General features: G+C 42.6%; 1 protein-coding gene across 8 annotated transcripts in view; it reads right to left on the reverse strand.

Annotated features, from left to right (window-relative positions):
• Positions 1-11,459: 11,459 nt before the first annotated feature.
• Positions 11,460-22,772, reverse strand: part of utrn (utrophin) — a 105,472-nt gene continuing 94,159 nt past the window's right edge. For 7 of the 8 annotated variants that reach the window (XM_029849623.1, XM_029849628.1, XM_029849625.1 and 4 more), the window contains 7 exons: positions 22,621-22,686; positions 17,143-17,304; positions 16,775-17,012; positions 14,413-14,488; positions 14,140-14,223; positions 13,155-13,180; positions 11,460-12,568 (listed from right to left, as the gene is read on the reverse strand). In XM_029849623.1, coding sequence (XP_029705483.1) covers positions 12,560-12,568; positions 13,155-13,180; positions 14,140-14,223; positions 14,413-14,488; positions 16,775-17,012; positions 17,143-17,304; positions 22,621-22,686 — 661 coding nt within the window. In that variant the 3' untranslated portion in view covers positions 11,460-12,559. The remainder of the gene's footprint in view (positions 12,569-13,154; positions 13,181-14,139; positions 14,224-14,412; positions 14,489-16,774; positions 17,013-17,142; positions 17,305-22,620; positions 22,687-22,772) is intronic. The other variant, XM_029849629.1, reaches the window with a different exon arrangement.

A 22,772-nucleotide genomic window follows, 5' to 3' on the forward strand; every position in this document is an offset into this window, starting at 1 on the left:
GTGTGTGTGTGTGTGTGTGTGTGAGTGTGTTTGTATTGTGTTTCAGCCTCTCATTCGTCATAGGCTTAAAAAGATTGGACAGGTATATCTCTCTGTGAGAAAAGCTCATTTACGGAACGTCCCAGCATGTAATTAAACAGGCTAGCCTTCAGTAAAAGAGTATAGATTGTTTGGCCATGCATAATAAGCATGACTCCAGCTAATTTCCATACCTCAATCAGTAATGCCAGTAGCCAACCCTGACAGTCCAGCCCTCATGGTCATGGTGAGATCATTGGAATTCTTTGCCATCTGCTTCCAGAAAGGTTTGCATAGTTAAACATTATATAATTTTATATACTAATTTACTATCATAATAAATATCATACTTTTATAATGATTTTCTTTCTATCTTGCATTTACTTTTACACCAAAACCAATTCCAAATGGTAATGAAGGATGCTTGCGGTCATGAATTTCTATCTGCCCGTCTTCATCTGCTCACAGAATGTTCCGTACTATTGATTCACTTGACCTGTCTTTTAAAAACACATTTCCTCCTCTCTCCCTCTCTCTCTCTCTCTCTCTCACTCACACTCACACTCACACTCACACACACACACACACACACACACACACACACACACACACACACACACACACACACTACTTCCTCATATAGTTGGCCGGTACGTCTGTGGTGCTGCAAGGTTGGTGGGAGGAGGAAGAGGACTAATTTTACATCACATTTTCCACAGACTGTTTCCACATTCACAGTGATAAAAAGGCATTGGCCTTATTGACAATTTTAAATTTAAACCGTTGCAGGCAGAGATAGTTTCAAGCAACTTGAGCTCAAACTCAAATGACCCAACTGACCTGCAAAGGACAAGTTGACCACAGTTCTTCCATTTTTGTAGAACTTGAAGAAGCCGTTCTTCAGCAGGTAGCAGGTGAGTCTGACTGGTGATGCTGCTGACTGTTAAAACACATGCAGACTAAAGTGGAAACAAACAGAAAGGAGCACAAGCGTATCAACACCTCAGCAGAAGTAATTTAGTCTGGTCTCTGTGCTGCGAACCCATTTTTAAAGTGATGTTCCTGATATATGTACTGTTGAATCTGGCTACCAAAGGCAAACGGTGACAAAACCACAAAGTTCATCATTCATTTTCCATCTAAATGTGTCATCTGAAAGCACAGTGAAGGTTTGCTACTTGCAGCTGAGTGTCTTTAAGTCACTTATGAAAGCAAACACAGCTTTTGCTTCCTCAAAATAAGAAAGAATTTTACATTAAAAGCTATGACAATTAGCATTCTCAAGTTTCTCCCAGCTTAGCAAGGGGTGGAAAAGATAGCAATATGAAAAAAAAAAAGTTCCTCCTGACTTTTTTAATATGCAGATACCATTTTAAAAAAGGTCTCATATCATATGAGCTTAAACAGTTTTCATTTCCGGTGAATAGAAACTGACTGAAACGTCTCCATTTATATACTGATAACAATTTGGCAGATGAGAAGCGTAATCCATATTCAATTGATCTGTCAGGTTTGATGGCTGAATCTCTGAGCCCGCATCAGTCTTTCATATATTGTCTGAGGGTTTTAAACAGATCACGACGGCTGAGGATATTGATGACGAGAACACATCGGACACGCGCGCCACCCAAACTCTCCCAGTTAATCTGAGCAGCCATGACTGTGTGCAGAGCAGATATTATTCAGAGGGTTTAAGAGAAAAAGGAGCTGACAGCAAATGCAGGCTTGAAGCCTTCAGGCTACAACATGTGTATCAAAACAGTGTTGCAGCAGCACTGGTCACACATCACACTCTTTCAGCCCTTACATGCTGCTACGTGAAATTATATTTTACGACTGTAGCAAAAGAGTAGGCTTGGAGAGCTAAAAATATCACGAGCACATCCGAGTATTTACTCCAAAACCAGCTTGATTGAGATAAAATGTCATTCTTTTATGATACGTACCTTCCCATGCTGCCAGTGCTTGCTTATGTTCATATGGCACAAACATAGAGCCACCATGTGCACGGGCGGGGGTGAACTTCAACAGCCCCTTTAAAATACTGAAACATGGTGAATTTAGACTTATAAATGATACGGAGCATTCTTGTTATTATCGTTATATATTCTTGGTAAGTCTTGGCTTGAAATGAGAGAAAATGAAACAACATCACCCCTGGTGCATCCTGTTTCTTTGTGGTAACGATGCATTGACCCTCCGACCCCTCAAGCACCTGATCAGATTCTGCAGCACACAGAAGAGGCAGAAATGATATTTTATTGAGCCGAAAACAATCAAAAATCACGTCCTCTTCTTAATTGCCACTGGCTTCCTCAGAATAATAAACAGGCCAACAAGGGTCTTTAGGAATAAGTGAAGGAACTATAGTAGAAATGGGCATTGTGGGTGTGTGGTTTAATGGGTAACGGTTAATCAACTTATGATTTTCTTTAAATGCATTATAGTGCGAGGGAAAGACAGTGGGGGAATAATCAAAACGCTACCACTGTAGCATTCCAGCAGCCTCTCAGAGAGAAGTCAGACAGGGTAAGAAGCTACAGCAAAATAATTATGGGATGGGATCAGAGCAAAATATACAGAGCCCTAAGCCTTGATAGGATATACTGGATTTCAGCATCTGATTAAAGCGGGAGTGCATAATATTCCCCCAGCTGACACTTTAGCAATATTCCCAAACTTTATTACTTTAGAAGGTGGGGAAAGAGTTGTCCAACACAGCTCTGGGTAGCTCTAGCCATTATTTCTGATGGACCTCCAGGGCTACTCAGTTTCCCATGACTGCCTATTATATTCCTTAGGAGTGGGAGATGGAAATCTGTTGCAGGCATCCAAAGGATGCATATTAAAGATGGGCCGCGGCTCAATCTGTTCCAATATGTGCTGCAAACATGGTGATAATGTCAGTTTTTACCAAATGTGGGTTTCTTTCCAGTTGAGCATGATTTTTAACATATCTGAAGGAGTCACTATATTTTATATTATTTCAAAAGAAACACATTTTCTCTACATTGTAACACTGTGGATTCCTGCACACCTGAGCTGAGGCACAAATGAAATCCTCTGAATGTCAGGGGACGGCGAATTTGCTGCTGCCCTCGGGTCAACAAGTGGGTCTCTTTATTCTGAATGAATTCAGCTCTGCCTGTCTGATGCGGCTGTTTCTAATTCCGTAACTGTGATTGCCTCTTTAGATAAAACCTGTGCTGCTCCACTCTGCGGCTTCTTTGAATTCATTCCACCTTGAATAATTGTGCGGGTCAAAATAACTGTGGAGGAACAGAATATGAAAATGGCTTAACCTCAGCTGAAAGCATTTGAGTGAAGTGGTTTATTTAGAAAGGCTCAACGCCAGACAGGGGCTCAGTCTCAACCTATAAAATATGCACATCGAGTTTTTTTTTCCCTTCTTGGAAAATGCTTCTTCCTTATTTGCTGCAAAACCCTGCAACACAATTTGGACCTGTTAAATCAGCACAGGCTAATTTGTTTTTGTCATTAATGGAATATAATACGTGGCTTAAAATGGGTGCAGGTTTGAAACAATTGTTATAAATTCTACACAAGCCTGTAGGCTACTGTCATGTTATATTATATATTTCTAATGCCCTCCACCATTATGCCCAGCATGGTGAATCCGTGAAACCCGTGATACGTGTGCTCATTAGATGATTTGTCAGCATGTTCATTAGGAGTAGACGGTGCCTGCAGGGCTGAATCACATGATAACTCTACTGCCGCGTCTGTCCGCGTTTTGATTCCAGCCGATGCTGCTTTGGCTGATCACTGACTGTAATCAGAGACTCAAACCCATGCTTTAATAGTCACATAGCAATCTGCATCTGTAATCTACTTGTGGTGTGTTCCAATTGTTTAGGGAAAACTCTAAGAAAGGCTGAACAATATGCACACACCTAAAATCGAGTACAATGCTCGAACAGATGAGTAACTTCTTAAACAAGGCACCGCAATAAATTACGACATACAGTATATTCTCCTTCATGTAAAACATTCATCCAGATCTCTTAAAGTGAGGGAGTTCAGGTAAATGGAAGTGTGGTTTATTTATACAACACACCAGTGTCAACAGGTCTAAATGGCCTTGCATGGTTGCAGACTAAGCCTGGTCTTTTATAAAGGGAGCTCTGGGGCACCTGTCTGACCACACAGCTCAGGACATTCAGCCGCTCATGATTACTAGAATGAAAACAACAAACACACAAGCGGCTTCAAAGAGAGAAATGAACATCGAATAACAGTGACAAGCCTGACGGGTAATCTTGGTAATCTTGAGAGAGCACAGCAATATGTTTCTGCCTGGCATGTGTAAATATGGAGATGGGAGGTGGGGGCGAGCATGTCCTGCAGGACCCACTCCTCAAACATTGCACTTCTCAACATTTTTTGATATCTTTTTGCTATTAATACTATCTTAATTTCTTACAAAAATAGTTACACACGCACACAAAATGACTTTAAATCACAAGAGCAGGGTATAGCTATATTTTAGGTCCCAAAGTTTGCAGCATAAATTAAAGACAGCACAAAAACGTCATTATTTTATATGGGCTTCAGCTCTACTACCCACTCACAAGAAATGTTTATCCTTTTACCCTGTATTCCAAACTACCATAAATCTAGTTATTTTATGGTTTATACCATCACACACGCTCAAAATGTGAATCTTAATGACAAATAATTGGTTTACAGACACCATTCTGCTGGAGGAGGACGGCTTCTGGGGTGCGTCTGTGACATCAAATCATCTTTTGCTATGGAAATGGGCAGCAAGGAGATGTGAGCCAATCAAATTTGCATAAAATATCTGTCAACAAAGCAGGGGAATAAATCACAGGCCGCGTTGTTCTGCAGTACACCCCAGATATGTAGCTAAATATGCTAAAACTCTAATATAGGGGAAAATATGAGGTGATATGAAGATCAGAGATGGAGGCAGCCTGGCTAATCTGAGGAAACACTGAGCTCCAATTCATTATCAAGCATTTTTGCTTAGTGGTTTTCTTTCTCTCTTACATCACAAACACTAGTTTTGCCAACTTCCTGCTGTGTTACTAGCTCTGCATGTACTATGGTAATTAACAAATTAACCTTTATGTGACGATGCTTGTCAGCGTGCTCCCCTAACACGTCCATTAGTTTCATGCCAGCCCTCATCTGATATCTGAAAGTAAAGTACACAAACTCTGACCTCCAGCTACTGAACAGATGATTACCCTTTATGCACAGTTAGCCTCTGCTTCATTTCACTACTTGATGAATTTTTAATTACAGTGCTAAACTTGTGTTCTCAAAGCTTTCACAAGAAACCTTATCTAAGCTTTCCTTTGGGTGCCGATAGTCTGCAAATTGAATCCTTCCAGGTTTTGTTTCACTTTGCCACTGCAAAAGAGATGAACTCAGGCAAAAATGGGGTCAATGAAGCTCCTAAAACCCCCCAAAGCTAATGACAAGGAATGATACAGTATGGACGTCACAACTGAATCAGTGATTTATGTGTGGCTTTGTTTCACAAAGGTTGAGTATTACGGCCTGGACCTTGAAAATAGACCCCAAAATCCCATTAAAATCCTATTTACACTAAACTAAAGCAGATTAGCCAGTTCATCATGAATATGTCCACATCTCATGGATCTCCAAATGAAAAACCTTTAATGATTAAATATGACCGAAGAGCGCCTGTGCCTGCTTTTTTTGGATCCAGCCCAACCTTGTGTGAGGACGTCATGTCATTGTCATCTGGGCAGGTTCTTCAGGTCAAGGACAATGATAATGGGCTCTATGAGGGGGGGGGGTGCCCTTGAGAGGGCTGGCAGCCTGTCCCTGGTTTATCCCGGCCGCTCACCTCTGTCTGCTGCGACTAAGAGCAATGATGGATGGCTGACTCCGTTTTGCCAACTCACCCCTGCAGTGATTTCAAAACACAGATCGTTAAAAGCGTATAAACCTAAAATGTACACATTTGATCATTTACAAATGCTGAAAGATGGCAGCTGTTGCCCAAATCTGTTGGGCTAAAGTTGCCTGAGTGAAATCATTCATGTTGCCCTGCAAAGATCTGAAAAACAGCCTTATTAGTTGGAGCCAGACAGTCACTCGGTGCATTTTCAAAGGTTCCACAGCCTCAGACCTTAGAGAAATTACTGGAAAACATTTGGTGCAGTTATTTTTCTGCCACCATTAAAAAAAGACGGAACAAACTGCCTTTGGCAGCCGAGAAAAACTGATCTGAGCTGTCAAAAGTCAAGAAAAGGTTGCCACGGAAGTACAAATGACAAAGCCTAGGACCTTGAAACTTGACTAAGCTTTTCAGATTTGATCAAAATCTGGCGATGACATAATCACACTGGCACAAAGCAGCAGCTCAATAAAACATAAATTAATAATAGAAATTTCATAGACACAAACAAACAAGGGACTTGCGATAAAACAGCATTGAGAACAACACAATACAAAGGGAAGCAATTAAAACCACAGCATTGATTCGCTTTATCCACATAAAACAAGGCCAGTTGGGAGACATTTGCATGTGGGCACAGTTGTGATCACGCAGCTTATCCCTCATCAGCAGGGAGGAGATGATCCATACCAGAGCAGGCTGGTTCCGATGATACCACGGCACAGTGCTGCTATTGTTCTGCTGATCTGGGAGCAAAAGCTGGGCATTTTGTGGTCCAAGCACCCTCCTGTGAGGGTAACCTGGTTTCCAATTGCAATCTGTGTCAAACAGAAGGGCCCAAATTAGAGATAATTATGACTAAGACTACAGCAAAGAAAAAAGGATACAAGGAAACAGAGAGGAAGGGGAGGGAGGGGGAGCTGAACAGGATTGGATTCAGCTCCATGTATTTTGAGAGGTGGGTTGGGGAAAGTGGGACATCAATTTCCTTGGAAACTCATGTCATCCATGAATAATGGAATATAGATTTGAGAGGAATCAGAGGGTGAAATTCAGAAGACAAACCTCTCATTCTGCTGCATGTGCCCTGCTTTGCTTGATTTAATTTAATGTTTCTTTAGAAATTATTAGGGCACAGAAGCTCTTTGCATTTGATGTCACCGCATCTGCAAAACCTGCAACCTAGATCATTCCGAACTACCAGACCCTAAATTTAATGTCAAACTTCAGTCCACAAAGCCATGACGGGTGTGTCTGCAACCACCAATCATGCCTGTTGCGTGGTGGCAGGTATTTCCTCATGATTTCATCGCTCTTGTGTTTTCACCAGTTCAGGGATCATCTTTTCCTTTCACCGACGGGGAGTTTGGGGATTTGACCCTCCAGTCAGGCTCTTTTATTGGCCACTGAATACGTTCCTGCCCGTTAACTTTTGATGGATCAACACCTTAAAAATGAACGCACGCAGCAGTTAAGCACACGTGAGCTTATTTTAAATGACAATCTGTGGGCTAACCTAAACCGCTTTTGGTGGTAAAAAGAGAATCTGGACAGAATCTGGATTTTAATTGGCTCTTTCTTGGTGGATTGAGTTAAAATAAAATTCACAATTTTATTTCAAATGGAGAAAAACTTCCTTATCATCACCAGCCAACGACCTGTAGCCTGTCTCACTCCTAAAGTCGTCTAATGACAGGAATTCATTCTAATCAAGCTCGTGGATAATTCATTCCACACATTAAAGTTACAAACACGTAGCTGCTAGAGTAACAAAATGAGCCTTTAATAATTCAGAATGCTTTGTTTCCTCCGTCTACAGGACGCTGGTAAAGCATAATGAAGAAGCAAGCTTGACCTGCCAGCCATGGAAGTGTGCTGATCAGCACAATCCAACCCATTCCTGCGTCCACCCTGGGGGACATTTCAGGTAAATCTGCAGGGACATCAGGACGTCCTCTTGTCACATCCTGTCAAGATTTATGACCACTTCCGTCACTGCAGCCGTTGCCTCAGGGAATCACAACGATGATACACAAAAATGATGGTGAACACGAAACCATCGGAACACGAGTGTCTGGGTATCAAGGTCGTGTCAAAGGTCACAAAGTACATCCCTGTTCCAAGACACGCCTCAGGAAGTGACATCAGGCAGTCAGAGCTCAGGGCTTGTGAGGGTACACTGACTGGAGATTTGGGGGTTCTAATGAGTTTTCCCATTAAAAAGGAACAGTGATTAATTCTTTTTACAGATCCCCTGATTCTCATCCATGCCTGTCTGGGACCATGCCTGTCTGGTTTATATTTGCACGGTGCTAAGACAAGGCCATAAAGATTATGAGCCTGTGTGGAGGTAACGGACCCCACTGTGATGGAGCAGTGAATTACTGGCTGATTTCACCCCTCCGCTGCTCTAATTTCAGACTCACAGAATTCGGTTTGTCTGAGCACACATCTGGAATGATCCTGTTAAAGAGGTAATTCCAGGCATTTCAGTTTAGCTTAAGCAGCCCTATTTACACTACTGTGCATTAGCTGCTTATTGATTCAAATTCCATTTCCAGAAATACTGATTTTAATTGTATAATGCACTGTGCATTGAGAAAGGCATGTGTAAAACACGTAGAGAAACACAATATAAGGTCCCTTTTTTTGCTTGAAGATGATAAATGGCTTTTTTGTTCAGTACTGACAGCACAGAAAACAAGTAAAACTGTGGATAAACAGGCAATTATGAACAGAGCTGCTTAATAGAATTAGACAATTTCAAATGAGAGCTGTCTCAATGTGTGGTTTGACCTGAGTTGAAAACTGGATAGTGTAGCAAGATTTACTTGCTGCTGTTTCAAGGTCAGACATGAGAGATGAGACACAACATCAGAGAAAAATATGTACATTTCTTGGATCTATTTAATCTTACAGAGATAGCAGATGTGGTCACTAACATTAATGCGTTACATTAAAACATCAAAATGATGGAGAATCTGTCAGTTTTAAAGAGAAATTAAGAAATTGATATAACACTTAATCAGGTTTCACTTATTTTAATGGTCACAGAGCAATTTGCTGACAGAGGGGGAAAAAAGCCCCAAAACAATCCTTAAGGTATCCAAAATAAAAACCCTTCGTCAGTGCTGCCAGACTTAGCTACTTAAAAGTAATTGTCAAATGGTGAGCTAATATGGTGCTAATGCTAATTCACGTAGCAGCACCATCAGCATATTCTGGAGATCTTAAGTGCACTGGGGACGATAAACTTCAGCAGATTCGGGCTGCATGGGAACTGTTAAAGCTGGGAGGCTCATTAGGATACGAGCTGAACTCAAGTTTGTGTGAGGTAGAACATTTGCATAGAGGAGCACTGTGTAAGCATAACACAGATCCAACTGCTGACAGAATACAAGCAATAAAACCTGTAACATTATCCTCCCGTTCTCATGACGCTGGCTTGTCTCACACTCTTTCTCTCCTCTCTTTTGCTGACTTTGGGGATAAAAATGCGTTACCTGCACCTGCACCGGGTGGATCACGTGACGTCCCCGCTCCTCCCTCCGCAACATCTGTCCCGCTTCCTCGGCCTGTGCCAGGGACGGCTGCCAAAGACACCCACGCCGCGGAGCCTAACCCCACCTGCCAAGCATCCGATCAAAGGCGCAGCTGTCATCCAGCCCTTCATGCCAGCAAATGCTGACGCACAAAAGAGGAATGGGATGGGAAGAGAGAAAATAACCATAGAGCATCATCAGCAACACTGGCTCATCCGAGCAAAAACGGGTTTATCATTATCAGTGGTGGACTGCTAAAGTCATACAAAGAGAAACCACCACAGTTTCACCCTCACCAAAGGGCACAGATGGTGGTACTGTAGAGAAGTACACAGGATTAAGATTAGGTAGTTTACTGACTTACCTGTTTGGGTGATCCGTCATCTCTTTTCTCACCTGGAACCTGAGATGAAAAAACAAATATGGGAGGAAAAAAAAGATGAAACCACATCAATATAAATGAAAAGATCACGTTTAATGATGTGTGTGCCAGGTTTTACACAGGTCATTTTAGGCATCCGCAAAGGGGGGGGAGCGGTACAATTACCGTACTAAACCTGGATCCGTTTAGTAGCGTCCACGTTCACTGTTTAAATAGATTTATAGATTTATAACTGTATCTATAACAGTTTGTTTGTGTTTCCTATACATGATATTTGGGAATAAAAGTACTTCTGCAACTCAAAACTAGATGAATTAGCTGACGAGTCGGTACGAGGTTGGCAGCGTGAATTCTTTAAGTAAGTCAGTAAGTAAGTAACTAAGTAAGCAAGTAAGTACCGTAAGTAACTAAGTAGGTACGTAAGTACGCAAGTAAGTAACTAAGTAAGCAAGTAAGTACCGTAAGTAACTAAGTAGGTACGTAAGCTAGTAAGCAAGTAAGTAACTAAGTAGGTACGTAAGTACGTAGGTAGGTAAGCTAGTAAGTAGGTACGTAGGTAAGTAACTAAGCAAGCAAGTAAACAATCAAGTAAGTAGGTAAGTAGTAAACAAGTAAGTAAGTAACTAAGTAGGTACGTAAGTACGTAGGTAATTAAATAATTAAGTAATAATTAAGTAAAATTGATATTCTAAAAGTTAATGTAACTGCAGAAAATAGGGGGTTAAAATAACGATAATAAAAATACACCTCGAGGTCAAGTAAATGAATTTACCTTAATATTCCCAGTAGCTAAAGCGGTTAGCCCAGGCTAGCCTTGTTATTGCGCAGCGGTAATTTTACCTTACGCTGTTAGGGCGCCGACTAGCGGCTGGATGCTATTTTACAAAATACTTTTGCAACTACGTAAAACCTTTAATAAAAATTACGTTTCCGCAGTTAAACGCTCTCTTTGAATACATATTAATACATGAATAGCTTTTATTAGTGAAATGGACTAAATCCTGCCAATTGTGTGTGTATCACATGTAAAAGATGACTGTAGGAGTAGGCCTTGAATTATGAGGACATGCCTGAGAAGATGCTGCTGATCAAGGTTCCAGTAGTCTGTTAGGTTCAAACTGTTCATATAACAATGCTGTAACTACTTATTATCACTCCTGACCAGAACCCTGTGACCTGCTTTAACCGATGTTCTGTCACCTCGGGATAGCAGGAGACAACCCGACCATCCATCCCCCATTTTCTCATATGCTCCTTTTGTATATATCATGCTTGTTTTATCCTGTGACACTTATGCTTTATCATATGACACTTAGGCTTATTGTAATCTTACATGTTTGTGGGCTAGTATAAAACTAAACCTCACCAGGGCCCACACTGCCGGGAAGAAAACTGATCACTTTCTCCCCAACATAGTCAATCGATCTACTGTATGTGGTTGAAAATCTGTCAGCAAGATCCAGAGTTACCAGAGAACACCTGCACTGGTACCACTGGGATCATTGGTACTGGTGATCCAGGTGGGAAGGGCGCACTCGCTGATAAATGATCCAGAACACAGGCAAAGTGAATGTTTTAAACAGAGAAGACAAAGACGCACTGCCGAAGCAACACACACATGTTGTAAAAACTTTATTTAGAACAAAACATAGCCATATAACATGTAGTGTGTTTAATCTATTTTACATACCTCAGGAGATGTGACACAGTTCTGCTAGGGTACGGTTCATCGTGATTGGAATCATTAAAATCATCACCAACATCAACATTAGTCTACAGTCAGTGGAGGTTATAGTAGTGTTGTTCAGTCTCACAAGTTTTACAGGATAGCATAGAAAACACGACACAATGCAGTGAGGGACCAGTGCTAGAAGGCCAGTGGAAAAACCAACAGATACAAGTTTTGTAACTCGCCGTTGCGGGCGGATAGCTTCAGCAGGCCACAGACCCATTGTGGTACAGTAATTGTAACATCTTTTTTCCCCCCTGTCTGCATCTCATTGTTGATCACGATCGACTGAACAGAGTTAACCACAAAACCCAAACTGTGTCTGTGAGTCTGAGGTAGCAAGGCAATCATGGCTTTCTGATTTCCACATATACCTCTTTAAAAAAATATTCTACATGACCATGACGGGCAAGTTGTAAAACCAATATTCAAAACAACTCAAGATTTAAACCTTTATTTGTTTGTTCCTTTCTTTATACACAATCCCAGTTTTAATTTCTGTCTTCCACGTGTGGAATGACAAACAGTATAGGCACAGGAGGGGTTTACAGTTACAAGGGTGATACTGAATTGATCCAATCTGCCTGCATATCAATGCTTTAAAGGGGAACTCAACATTAAACATGCTTTAAGACAGTGTGCATGATGGTACCTCAATTGGAAAAAGTGCAAGATTCCCAAACATGGAAAAAGTTGCTAATTTGCCATTTTAATTTGATTCCCAGTGAAAGTTGGAATTAAAGAAATAATGCTATACAAAGCCCGTGTCTATGTACTCTATCTGCATATCGAAACAATTCAGGTACAATCTAGAGAGCAAAAAAATATACAATTTGCATAGTACAAGACAATGTGGGAGAATTGGTGATGTCGTCGGGTCCTCTTTGGAATTTCTGAATAGGGGGAAACTGCTGGGGAATGATCCTGTCGCTTCTCGCACCCTTAGAGGTGCTCACCTGCGGCCTCTCCCCTCACATCACCTGCATCATACAGAACACAGGTTACCTTCAACAGCTGTGGTATTGTCTGAGTGTTGGCATGTTTTTTATGTCAACAACTATGGCGGAATCCCTGAAAAGCTCTCTCCACTATAGACAACAGCTACTTGATTGGTTTTTGACAGGTTTTTGATCTGGGAAAATCACAACACGACACAGGAAAGACAACAACAGAAGTGGATGGTGGATGCCGACTGTCCTCCTTTACTGTCCTCTGAAATAAGCGATCTATAGACACATCATAGGGTCCATGTGTGGTGTTTACCGACAGCTCCGATGAAAGGCTTCAGCTGCAAAGCCTGGAAAATACACACTAAAATCTCCTCCCCCTCCGACAAAGCCTCCTAATGAGGCCAGTTGTGGCGCAGATCCCACTGGAGATTTGCCCTGCAACTAACTCTACACTGGCGGCATCAGCCATCTTGTTACTGAGGCAACCGTGCTGAAAGGACTGTATCTGTCTCGAAAGTTTGTTTCCTGTTTGCGAGAACAAATCGATCCTGTGCGAATTATCTGGGACAAAAGCGCTGATGGCAGATCTACAGAACCCACACGGAGGAGATCTTACCTGTGGTCTGGATGAGAGACTTGAGGCTGAGGAGGACAAAGAAACAGCAAGTTAACGCTTGACTTCCTCCTCACTTTCATAAATTCCATTAGATTAGAAGACTCTGGGTATTTTACCCGTACTCACAAACACGCTTGGCTGCTCCGTATAAATGCTAATAATGGCAGATTAGAGCTATAGATCCGACTTTTAACTGAATCCCTCGAAGGAGTTCTTACTTACAATGAAAAGTTCTATTTGAACCCAGAGATGGATGTTCTTTCAAATTCTTCTACAGAGGGTCATAACCACATGAAACTAGCAAAACTGAAACGGACTAAAGGCTCCGTTTATTCAGTTAAAATCACATTTAAATCTAAACTGCAAGGAAGAGTTCACGGGCCCCAACAAATTATGAATGACTGTGTGATGGGGGAAGAGATAGATGTGTCAAAAAGGAGAGGAGACATTTAGAATGTGGCTGATTGGCCTGGTTGTAATTGTAGATTTTATTGATTGTGTCTGGGAAGTGCCACGGTGTCACTGTCCCTCCCCCCCTGCCTCAATCATCCAGTTCATTTGATTTACTGTCGTGGCCATAAAAGCCTCAGCAAGCTGGAGAGGAAAGCAATACCATAAAAAACCCTCATAATGTAGGCTATTGAACCCATTAAGCATTAATCCAATTAACTGGAACAATAGTAATAAACAGATTACAGGTGAAACGATCAGGGACAACGGCACCTCGAAAAGTAATACCCATTAAAAAAAAAACACATCTATACTCCTCACAGACTAATTCACATGGACACTGGTCAGGCAGATCAGTATGATATAAACTGATATTAATTGATATCAATTACACACATACAGAAGTGAAATAAAGGTGGGTACAAACTATCTGGCCACCTGCCACACTGTCCTTGAGATGAAGTAGGAATCTGACAGTGCGTGAGAGGAAGAGGAGGAGGAGGAAGAGGAGGAGGAGGAGAGGTGGGAAACTTACGACTGCATGCAGGGAAGGAGTTGTTAATCTGCTCCATTACATCAGCCAGGTCAGAGCTGCTGTTGTGGGAGTCTAGCAGCTCGTCTGGAAACACACACAAACACACACACGGGTTTTCTTTCTGCAGACAAACTCTAATCTGGTGCCGCGCTGTGGTGAGAACCCATTTGTGGAGAAGTGGTCCTATTTGACCACTGTTGCGCCGCCTAGGCCAGAGCAAACGCAGGGATTTACATTCATGTATGCAACACTTCTGAACGTTCGGAGCCCCACCTGAGGTTTCAGCGAGCAGCCTTCCGTCATGAACGGTGGGGGAAGAAACTCCATTTACCCTCGAATCCATGTCCGGCTGAGACCCGCACGCAGAGGAGGAAGCAGAAATGAAAAACTCCATCATTAAAGCATAATTATTCCACTTGGCATCCACTTGACAACTTGGAAATTAATCATGCCTCACAGCACAGACAAGGGGATTTCAGAGCGCCGCCAGAAAAGAAGTTGTTTTTTTGGGCCTGGAACAAATTTCATAACCTCTGGAGAACACATCGAATTTGAAAAGTCAGATGTTCGGAGCACACAGTCCTGTTGTTGAGGACAACAGTAGAATGTCAGCCGTTTTTTCTCTGAGGTGTCCTGACAGTGACAGATAATCCCGTCGTTACTGCACTATCAGATTAGAGGGGTTTAGGACTGGATGGCTGATGATTTGTAAAACCATGTTCTGATAGACGGGGGCAGATATTTGCAATATAGTAACAATTACAGGATTATCCCAGATTGTCGTTGCCCAGGTCACCCCTGCTGCTTCAGGGACAGCGAAGGTTTGGGATGACACTGGAGAAAAGCCACTGATGGCAGCCATTACCGTCACAAGGGCCTGGATTTTGTCATTCTGCACCTCAGCAATGACGCAGATGGCTGATGGAAAGACAAGCTGACACGGCCTCATGACCCTGGAGAATGAAATGGCCTGGGGCTTGTTTGTGCACAGATTTTGTTTTTGCAGGCTGACATTTGCACACAGGCAAAGATTAGATCCACATTTGCCCAGACTGCTATGGACACGAGCTCCTTCTGCTGCTACCCCATCAGCATTCAGATATAAATATCACCACGTTTCTATTACGACATATCCATCTCCTCATCTACATTTGCTGGGACGTATCAAAACATGTCTGGAAACATTTCAGTGTGACGTGAGCCTCTTAATTATTATAATAGTCAAACAATAAGTTGGCTTCTTCACCTTTGAGGTGCCCTAAGAGTTCATTAAGAGCAGCAGGCTGTACCCCCCCCCCCCCGTCCTGCACAGAGCAGATACCTGCCCTCCTGTTTATAGAGAGGCTTGCTGAGACCGCTGTGTGTTTGGCTTAAGGGGTCGTGAATTTATCACTTCAATCAATCCAAGCCAAGCGTGCAATTAGGAAGGAAGTAAACAAATCTGAGGGACTGGAAATGGATGCTGGGGTCTGGTTGGATGGAATGGGAATGGCGTGATTAGGGTCGTTTGAGCATCGACCATCGACGATTTTGGTGTAACACGAGCAGCAGAGGGAGGAAAAAGGGACATGTCAGTGTGTTCCATAAAATGGGCAAAAAGGACACGTAAATCTATACTGATGATTTATGTGAATGCCTGGGAAATGTTGAGTATGTTGAGGAGTTCTTTATGAGCGTCCAACTCTCAGATGAAGGTTTTGTTTTAATGAGGTGCACTGAAGCGGCGCCGCCACCTGATATGAGCGAGGCTGTGAACTGTGATTACCGCCCCTCTGCTCCCAAACAACAGGCCAATTTATGGAAGGAATAAACTTCAAATCACGACCGTGCGCGGACTGTGCTCCAGAGGCGGCGAAAGACTATTACTCATCAGGAAGAAATCCATTCATTTTATTTGGGTTTTTTGAGGAAAACCGGGGTCAAACATCATCTATCAAACAACACATATTGTCTGAGGGCGCTCCCTTATTTAAGAGATTGACAGGTTTTATCCGTACAAAACGTTCAGATCTCAAATAGAGCATTGTAAAACTGTTCTGGGGACTGAAAAATCTATTCCAGTGAAGCTTAAAATACTGTTTGAACAGTAGATAGCGGTCTCTATGATGAAATAAAGATGTTAGAACGATGCCAACCGGTTCTTTAAATGGATAATCTGCTAACGATTTAAGATTAATTCAGTACAACCCTGAACTGAGAGATTTTGCAGCTACCTGAATTAGCTGCTACCTGAAAGAGGAACGTGGGGCCCATAAAAAATGAAACCAGACTAACACTGTATTTTACTCATCACTCCTATTAATTAGAATCTCAGATGGCTTCAGTCGCACTCTGCAGCGATGCCATAAACTGTTGGAATAAAGACAGAGCACCGCTGTTGCTTTGTCACAGCAGACTCGCACAATCCCCGTGGAAAACATGTTTTCTTAATTCTGCTGGGGGCTAAAGGAAAACCCATCTTTCATTCTGGAAGCGCATTCTTCACTGTGACAGTTGGGACATGGCTGAGACAAACCTATTCTGCAACTGCAAGTGCCAATATCCACAGCAACAACACGGCAAACACGCCTCATTTCTGTAACGTGAGACTGTAAATAGGTTCTGACTGACCTGCCTACAGGATCAGAAGTGTTACCTGGTGCAGGAGCTGGCGTAGGCGATGGAGCTGAGACTCCAGCTGTTTGTTGTGTTCCTCCAGTATGTGCATGCGGGCCTCCAGGCGGCCTTTGTGTTGCCGCAACAGTTTGGCCTCGGCTAACAGATCAGCCTCGTCGGGATGGCTGAAGGAAGTTTCCGACTCCCACTGGCCTTCCGGGGGGGCTCCTCGCTGGCCGTGCTGCTCCTGTAGCTGCTCATATTCCCTCTGGAGATTCCTGGGAAACCAGAACATGAAAGAACACGTCACACCCAAAGGTGGTCATAATTCACCTCCAGAAAGAAGCAAAAATGAACCCAAACACTCGTTTATGTTGTTTTCGACTAACTTCTCTGTGTCTACCGTACCTCTGCTCCTCCTCCAGACGGGCGATGATCCGCTCCAGCTCGCCACGTTCCTCCCTCTCTACGGCCTGGAGGATCTGCGCAGGGCTCTGTGGCTGACTGCAGGGGGAGCTCTCCCCTCCCAGGGTCTGACAGTACTGAAGGATGAGGGTGTGCTCGTCATCCCTGTGGGGGTGCAGAGAGCAGCGGTGAGCGATGAGTCCCAACATCTTGCAAACATCAGGTCAGTGAAGGATGGAGGCATTCGTCACCATTTCATTGCTGATCAACTCAACAAAGAAAGATTTTTTATTTTCTTCACTAAATCTCTATATAATAGTCGGAAATATTAAACTGTACTTACAACACTTCTCGATACTTTTCTATTTATTGCAACAATACCTCTAAATCTGAAAGATCCAGTCCAAATATTAGCTCTTATTAATGTCTTTAGATCCTGTCCCCTCTTCTGAATAACAACATAATCTTGAATATTTGATCAGTTATGGAGGGGAAACACCAGGGACTGTGCCACCTTATCGACCAGCCATCTTTTATTTAAATTATCTCCTTTACAGCATTAATTAATCATGAAATAATCTGTCTGTGACAAAAAAACAAAACAAATTAAAGGACTAAATTATTCATGTTATTCTTGTCTTAAAACAAAGCAGAAACATCCTATTTATTGACCTGAAGCCAGCAGTGTGTTATTGTCTGACTTATTTGTTCCATTGCAGCAAATACAGACAAAGGTCAAGTTTCTGTAAATATAGCTGCAGCATCTGCAGAGAGGATTTTAAAGATAGACGTCGATGTGTGCGACTTCTGCTCCGCTACAGCAAATGTATGTGTGTATGAGTCAATGTCCAGTGTGACGCACGGAGAGAAAGATATAGTATAGAGGGAGGGAAAAAGAAAATAGCTGCAGGTGCATACGGTTGTATGTGTGTGAGTGTGTGTGTGAGAGTGTGTTTGTCCATTCCAGTGATCTGACAGGAAGTGGCAGGTCTTAGCAAACCACTTCTGCTGCATTCCTTCAATAAAACAAAACAAGTTCACTTTCAACGCCACGCTAGAGAAGAGAAGAAAATAAACCAATAAATAAATAATAAGGCCGGCAGCACTGTGGGATCTTTGGACCGCTGAATGTCGGTCAAAAATCTTCTTCAGAAATGCGTAACTTGCCTCTCAGAGCAACATTTTATCAACAACGCAACGTGTACCAATGTGAGCCAGAGTTATTGTGGTTTCCTCTAAACCTTACTGTTTTTTACAGCCAGACAATAATGGAATAATTTTCCACTTTAATGGAGAACAAGCTGGCATTCTTGACATTTCAAGATCTATTCAGCATTCAAAAAGGATTTGAGTTCAGAGAGGAAAAAGGGGTGTTTTTTTGCCTCAGCGATGACATTTTGAAAGGACAGTAATTCACAGGTCCAGACAATTTTGACAGAGTACAATCTAAAGACCACATCCTCAACGGCCTCCTACAACTGTTAATGGGCGAGCCTTACACGTAACAGTCCCAGTACCGGCTCAGCTGACTGTGTAATCCCTCAAACTTTGCACAGCAGGCCAGATCTTGTTCACTGAACATTCATTGTTCATTGTTCTTGAACATTGTTCTCTGTAAAATCCTTTTTTTCCTCCATTGTCCAGTGTGTTTTCCTTTAATTGGCCAGTATCAGCACTGGTTTTCTCAGCCAACAAGACGCACAGATGGTGGTGATGTTGACACAGGTGTCCTGCAGGTGGAATTAAACAGAGCTGTCAGTGAAGACGGCGTCATTAAAAGCAGACCCACTGATGTCCCCGAGCTCAAATGGCATCAGCCATTTAACTTCTTTTCCGATATCTCATTAGAGTCTGTGTGCTGTGAAGGCAGCGCTGAACATCATTGGTTGAAACTTTGGATAAAATATTTGCGAAGAACAGATTGTTAAGTTTCCTTTTTTTGTCATTTCTGAATCCACAGCTGAATTTATACTCAGCTGGGCAATACAATTATTATCTGTTTTTAAAGATAAATATGCTTTTTAGCATTATAAACTTGGATTAACCAACATGATTTATCACTGGTACACAAAAGTGTATGTTGCCGAGATTCATTATTTTATTTCTGATGATTTATGTCCAACTGTAAGCTATTATGAGGCTGGCAGAGATGGAAAGTTTACTTTTACACAGTCACATTGCAATAATACACAAATTATTCTTGTAAATATGCATATGCTGTGACACAAGAGACACATTTGGCGGCGGTTATCTGCAGGAATTAGGAGACAAGAGTCCAACCCAGAGGAGAGGCCAGCACTGACAGCCCCCAAACAAGACAAAGCTGCAGGATATTACAATTGGCAAAGGGATCCCAGAGGACAGAAAGACGGAGATCATTGTGTGGAAAATGGGGAGCACTGTGGGTAGAGCTGGCTTTCAGACCACCTGGTCTGCTATACTGAGGGGAAGAGGAAGCGCAGTGAAAGGACCGAGGACATTCAGTGCAGTAAAGACACAGATAACAATGCAGAGAGCATCAGTGTGGGAAAAGAATTTAAATGTGAATAATGAGGATGAATGCGGTGGCGTTTAGTTGCCATGAATCTCAAATATTAGCTGTGTGCTGAATGAGGGTGAGCATGGACGCAGCTGAGGGGATGTTTATGCTTTTTACCCAATAACAGCCTGGAGACCTGAAGCCTGGGTAACACATTACAAGGGGGGCAGCTCTATTCCAAGTGAACTGTCCGGAATGAGCTCAGAGATGGGTGGGATGGAAACAATTGAAAGAAACACAAGGAAGGCTTTTACTTCCCCTGCTGTTACAAACCTTGATTTTATGGGACTTACTCAAAGTTACTGTAAGCCATAATGTCCAGGAGGGTCTTTCCATAATTAAGTATTCAAAAAGAGTATTTTACCTCTGTGCTTGGGGCTCAATTTCAAGGTTGCCTGGGCAGAGTGGTAGAACATGATTAGAATACGACAATGAAGAATGAAAAGAGAAGCGAAAGAGGGGAGGAAATTAAGACAGACAGGGATGGTAATACAGTTATAAAGGGTAAATTATCAAAAAGATGAGAAAAGGCGACAGCACTGAGGGAGTGCCTAGAAATTCTGAGATAAAACAAAAGACAAAGGCAGAAAAAAAAGGAAGGGGGGCTTTTTCATTGATGCAATGGGGGTCAAAAAAGGCAAAAACAACAACTCAGTAATTAAGGATTCCTTTCAAGGCAAAAACAGCACAGAAAACAACCACTAGAGCCACAACAACACACATCACTCTGGAGCTTACACACACACACACACACAAGCAAGCAAATGCCAATTATTGATATCAGTGCACCGCTGGCACTGAACACAAAGCTCTGTATGATCAGAAACTACAAGCCAAAAGGTAAACAGGCGTGTAATTGTCAAACACACTCATCCATGTTACAATAAACAGGTTTCCAGAAAGACTCATTCTACAATCATATCCAGCATGAAGGAAAAAGAAATGTGTGTGTGAGTGTGTGTGAGACGACTGACAGTCGGAGTGAAGTGATTGACAAAGATGCTCGGGCAAAGTAGGCTAAAGGCAGGTGGAAAAAATAAATCTTAAGAGAGCAAAGACAGCCAGCAGCACAAAGAATGGAGAGAAGGAAACATCAGGAGCGGTGCAGCTGAGCGAGAGAGGAAATAACAGTGAAAACTTCTTGCCATTAATAGCATTTAAGTGAACCCAATTACTCTTATATTGATGTGGGTTAATTGTATTCCAGACTGAGCTGTTCTGTACAAGATGTGCAGAGGAGATGCAGCATCTGATGTAGATTCACTGTGTCCTTCGTTTTTGCAACAAATCCAAATGCAGATTTTGCAGTAATGACCCTGATGTTGGCGTGAAAGCACAATAACTATGATTATGTTCCAAAAGTACCCTGGTGGGTGTTTTTATCCAACTGCAGTTGGGCCCATTAACCGTCATCAAACCATCATCTTCCTCACCTCGTTAGTGCACCGCACTTTGGTGAGGGCTGTTTCGGGAGCGCCAGCCTCCGCTCAAATAACAAACACCAAAGGCTAAAGTGGATTGGAAATAATACATGTCTCTCGCATTATGAACGCCATGAGGGGGATAATAAATCCACTTCTGTTTCCAGCATTTTCTGTCTTCCCATCCTTTATTTCAATTCACCCCCAATGATCAGCAGAGATGCAGAGAAAGCTTTTGGGAGGCTTCATTCAAACAGGCTCTCCTCGGCTAAAGGAAGAGTTGATGCGGAGGTTGCGTCAGCCAGGGAGATAACCTACATCAGGATGAACCCTGAAGCTTCCTGTCATCTCCAAGAGCATTTGCTCATGTGACCTTTTCACTGTTGTGTTGGGGGGGAAACACTCATTTTAAAAGTTTTCTGCTTAAAAACATATTTCCTGTTTACTCCCCAGGTATGCGTTGTTCAGGATCTGTAATGACTCAACAGTCAGAAGAGAATGTCAGGCTTTAGTCACCGGCATTCTGTTCTTCAAGGTAGAACGTCGGTCTGGAGATCTGGACTCTTAAACAACTGCTGGTGAGCTCGGTGGAAGAAGTGCTTGGGGACAAGGACGGGGGCAAAAAAACCAATTCCGAGCTCTAGCAGGCTGACAATCCTTTGTGGCATCTGCCATCAAATCAGAGAAAGCTTGGGGTGCTTTTTGAGGGCCAAAGTGTCCTGTGAGAGCTTCGCCAAATAAAATCCAATCAGTTCGCCCACCAGTTCAAGGAACATGCATGCTAAAGCCCCCCACGGCTGAGATACCACCATCACAAGAATGACAGAGGCAGAGGGATGCCAAAAACACGAGGGTGCCAGCTGAAACGGTTGCAGGCAAAGAGGCATGAAATGATCTGCACATTCTGAGTATCTGTTACATTCTGAAGCAGAAATTAATTTCACACATCCATAAACACACGCACCTTATTCTCAAATCTCATAATCTGGGACATCTTGAGATCTGTGTCTACACATTTTATCTCTACAGGATTTGGAAAGAAGACGAAAGAAAAAAAAAATGCGGCTGATGTGCTCTTGAGGATGTCTGAACCAGCTCATTCCCATGATTGGGTTCTTTGTTAGGAGACAGACCAATGTGACCTTCGTCAGGAATGTCCTTCGGACCACATGATGCTTGCTGCACACATGAACAGGCAAATGCTCAGTTTTGTCATTGTTTTGTAATTCGTTCCCATTCAAGGAGACCCTTTGATCAATGCTAGGTGGTTGTTGTCGCTGACCCTGAAACCAAACACTCCAATTCAATCACGGTGGGGAATCCAATCCATCACAGTCCCCTTATCTGACCATATTCAACCACATCCATTGTCTCCCCTGCACATTCCCCCTCCTTTTCTTCGGATTTTGAGCCACTAATGAGTGGAAAGTGTAGACTATCACTGTGATGAGGACGTTAGTGGTCCGAACTGAGAAGCATCTGCAAGAAAAAGCCCTGTAGAAGGAGTCAGTAATGACTTACATGCTGCCCGTGGCAGAGCTGCTGTCGGTGGGCAGAGAGCCGTTGGAGCGTTCCATCTGGGCCAACCTGAGGGTGGGAAAGAAAAACCCTTCACTTGTGATTTAAACCGCCCAGAAAATGGACTTCAGTGGAAACAAACAAGGAGCTTGACG

The sequence above is a fragment of the Takifugu rubripes genome, chromosome 16 (assembly GCF_901000725.2).
Source record: "Takifugu rubripes chromosome 16, fTakRub1.2, whole genome shotgun sequence".
NCBI classification, from domain to species: domain Eukaryota; kingdom Metazoa; phylum Chordata; class Actinopteri; order Tetraodontiformes; family Tetraodontidae; genus Takifugu; species Takifugu rubripes.